The 3,626-nt window shown below is 41.5% G+C and overlaps 1 protein-coding gene across 1 annotated transcript; it reads right to left on the bottom strand.

The window, feature by feature from the left end:
- Positions 1–594: 594 nt before the first annotated feature.
- Positions 595–2,198, bottom strand: borcs7 (BLOC-1 related complex subunit 7). Its single transcript, XM_080481545.1, has 5 exons — positions 2,063–2,198; positions 1,248–1,310; positions 1,069–1,112; positions 897–917; positions 595–800 (listed from the first exon to the last, which is right to left on the bottom strand). Exons 1-5 carry the CDS (start codon positions 2,192–2,194, stop codon positions 749–751), a joined length of 312 nt encoding a protein of 103 aa, XP_080337671.1. The 5' UTR covers positions 2,195–2,198; the 3' UTR covers positions 595–748.
- Positions 2,199–3,626: the final 1,428 nt, after the last annotated feature.

The following is a 3,626-nucleotide window of genomic DNA, read 5'->3' as shown; positions in this document are numbered from 1 at the left end:
CCTCTTTAATAGCAGATTAGTTTTTATTCATTTTAGCCCGACTCATTAAAGTTGTTCATATACTGTTGCTGCATTTACTACAACCGGCTCATGATTTTATGAAGTTCAGGAGCATTTGTTGAGTTTTTAAGCTGTATAACTGTTGAAGACTTTATCCAATGAAACTAAATGAATACATACACATACATTATTTTCATTGTTAAAGTTAAACCCGTCTCTTCTCAGGCTCGATCGTCTCACCGACTCTCTTCACACTGCAAACTCAGGCTGACGTAGCTTCATTAGCACCTGCTGCAGTTTGTGTTTATATTCGAGGTTTTATTGTTGAAAGAAATGTTGAGTGAAATATTGATATAACACTTTGTAATATCCTGCGGGCCCAATTGGATCATCTGGGGCTTCATTTTCAGCCCACAGGCTGCATGTTGGACACTCTGACTTTCCCACAAGAAGTCTTAGCTTTAAGCAAGAGTGCGTCTCATTCCTGGGTTTGTCCTGCAGGAGAGTGAGACGTCATGCTGGCGGTCCGATTTGTCACAGAAGATCTCAGTCTGCATCACTAGTTTCTCATGGAACACACCGGGTCAATTTGTTCTATAAATATTGTTTAATAGATCTCAAAATATATCACAGAAATGAAAAAAGAAAAAAAAGGAAGAAAAAAGACCAATCTTCATATCTCAACAGGACTTCTTTTGGGAATAACAAATAAAGACGGGCATAGAAGAGAAGAGCTGAGGCGTCCTGCTCACTTCAGCAGGTGTTTCAGCTGCTCCTGCAGGTTTCTGGAGTGTTCCACGCTGCAGGAGGGACACGGCACAGACACAGAGCACGTCAGCAGGGTTTGTTATGGCTTCATGTGTCGGCTGCTGCTAGATTGAGGTGTTTAGACTCACTTCTTCTGGATGGCTTCCTGTCTGCATCACACACACACACACACACACACACACACACACACACACACACACACACACACACACACACACACACACACACACACACACACACACACACACAGTCTTTAGAGCTCATGGAACACTGACTGAACTCGAACTGACTGATACTCACTGGTATTGTAGGTGTGTAGTGATGATAGACATTTTCCTGAGACTCTGGAACAGAGGAGGATGAGTTCAGAAAACTTCATCAGTAACCAGTGGTGTCTTGTTGTAGTTTGTGTCAGACTTAAAAAAAACAACAACAACAACAACAAAAACTGTGAGCTGTTGCTGAGCAGCTGTACTCACGTCCTCTGAGTGCAGGATTGCGTCCTCCTGAAGCACCATGTTCCTCGCTGCCTGACCCAGGAGCTGCAACACAATGTCAGCAGTGAGACTGACTTCATCCTCTTCAGGCTGAGTAACGGTTAGAGACATAAAGAAGAGGACACAGCGACACCCACCAGAGGGACACGACAGACACTCTGAGAAGACCTTCAGGAGTCAAACAACCGTTTTTACCAAGTCAGCTCTAAATATAATTCATCTGTGGCTGCAAAATCAATCTAAGAAATTACAACAGAGTTTGTACATTTTCACATTAATTCTTATTATTATTATGCTACATATGCACCAATACCGTGGTTTGTCACATTCACAACAATGTACTTATCATTTAAGTGTGTGTGTGTGTGTGTGTGTGTGTGTGTGTGTGTGTGTGTGTGTGTGTGTGTGTGTGTGTGTGTGTGTGTGTGTGTGTGTGTGTGTGAACCTGCATTCACACTCAGTGGGATCATGTCAGGACTGTGAATTGTACAAAACTACTGTTTTTTTATAAATAATAACTACAGTTGCAGTAGAAGATGGACTAATATGAAACATCACAAATGAGTTGATGTTGAATTCCTTTTTCTATCTAGATCCATTGTCAGTCACCAAGAGATTCATCACCGCAAGTAAAATCGGGGATATGCGACACATATTTTTGGTGACGGTTTATTTTAAAGTAAAATCCGTCCCTGACATTAAAGGCTGTGATGAAGTGAAGCACCTCCACCTCAGGAGGGGAGCCGCGGCGGAGGGGCCGCAGCACGGCGCTCCCTCCGCCCTGATGACCCGTTTACCTCCTGGCTGCGCGAGCCCTTCAGCACTTGCCGGGTGAGAGCCATCACGTCCCCGCTGCAAGAGCCCACCTTGTCGGACAGCAGACCTTTGACGGACTGACCGAAGCGCGACTGGCTTTCTACGGCAGCCATTTTGGGTCCGGACAGGGACGGCGAGTGGCCAAGGACAAAAAGTAGCTCCTCCCGCGAAGCGCAAAAACACAGATTTAGCCAAAAACCGAACAGCAAAGTTTCCAATCCGGCCGCGTTTCTATTATTAAAACAGAGTACACGGCCTCAAGATACTCAGTAATACTGAGAGCTCACTCAAAGATACCTTATATTTTGAATTGATTTAAGATATGCCTCCACAGTAAAGCCAAAAAATGTGATATATAACAAAATGATCAAAATTGAGTCTTTTTACAGCTTACTTGACCCGCTTTACTATGCCAATATTTATTTTTCAAAGAATTGTACTACAATTTCTGAAAACTCTCACATTACACAATTATGTGATAATACTAGTACTGTCAATCGATCCAAAAAATTTATGAATTGCACAATTTTCTGTAATTAATTGCGATTAATCGCATTGTTTTTCTACTGAAGACTTAAGCTTGTAATGGATATTTATTCAGGGGAAACCACGACAATAATGACGACTCAACACACAGAAACTATATTTAAATTCAAAGACTATTTTTATAACGTCCTTTTAGCTTTGCATTGAACTGTTTCTCTCCTAGATTAGCAAAATAAAAAAACCACTAATTAATTAATTAATTAATTGAACATCTAACATAAGTCTGAGTTTTGTTAGAGTGCAGGTCCACCACTTTGAGAATTTTAATATTTCCAGAAAAAAATTGTCAACTTATTACATGAACAAAGTGGCAATAATATACTGTAACACACACACACACACACACACACACACACACACACACGCACACGCACACGCACACGCACACTCGAGCCATGGAAAGAGAGGAAGAGGAGAAATATTTTACCAGTAGTTCCTCCCGCTTTAGTAATTTGGTGGCTGCTGGTCAGCCAACATGGCAACCTGCTGTTTTGCTGCAGAATTACTTCTGTGGTACTTAAATTCGGCTTTTCAAAGTAAAGCTGATTACTTTCACTTTCTCAATCAGCCGTAAAGGAACTTTTTAAAGTGAAACTTTCTGCCTTATTATTATTCCACTGGGTATTGTGCTGCTCTGTAGTCACAGTCCTGCACCCAGAGACGCTGCACATGCTGCTGCTCCGGTAAGGGAGTTAAAAAACAAAATAACCCCCAAAGAAACCAGATGTAAACAGAACTACATTAATTAGGGGAGACCGGGGATGGTAGTAACATGGGGAGAGTTGTAACACCAACACTTCCACCAAATAGGGATAAGACAGGAGTCATATGATGATATCAGTGTCTACCCACTTCCTTCTTGATCCCACATGGTGATTATCAAGGCTGGGAACAGGTGTATGCAGATTCTACAGAGAATAAAATCTAATTTTGAGGTATGAAAGTCATTTTTTTGACCAAGACTATATTCTGTTTATCACTAATATTATTGCACATAAA

This window comes from Lipophrys pholis, assembly GCF_963383615.2.
Source record: "Lipophrys pholis genome assembly, chromosome: 15".
In the NCBI taxonomy this organism is placed as follows: domain Eukaryota; kingdom Metazoa; phylum Chordata; class Actinopteri; order Blenniiformes; family Blenniidae; genus Lipophrys; species Lipophrys pholis.
The sequence above is the reverse complement of the archived record's forward strand: the minus strand, read 5'-3'. Positions and strand labels throughout refer to the sequence as shown.

What these genes read in the sequence shown, in the direction of transcription:
- borcs7 (XM_080481545.1), bottom strand. Translation starts at nt 2,194, where the DNA reads ATGGCTGCCGTAGAAAGCCAGTCGCGCTTCGGTCAGTCCGTCAAAGGT. An exon ending in ACTACACACCTACAATACCA is followed by an intron (nt 918 to 1,068) that starts GTGAGTATCAGT and finishes TGTGTGATGCAG; the next exon opens with ACAGGAAGCCATCCAGAAGA. An exon ending in CAGGAAGCCATCCAGAAGAA is followed by an intron (nt 801 to 896) that starts GTGAGTCTAAAC and finishes TCCCTCCTGCAG; the next exon opens with CGTGGAACACTCCAGAAACC.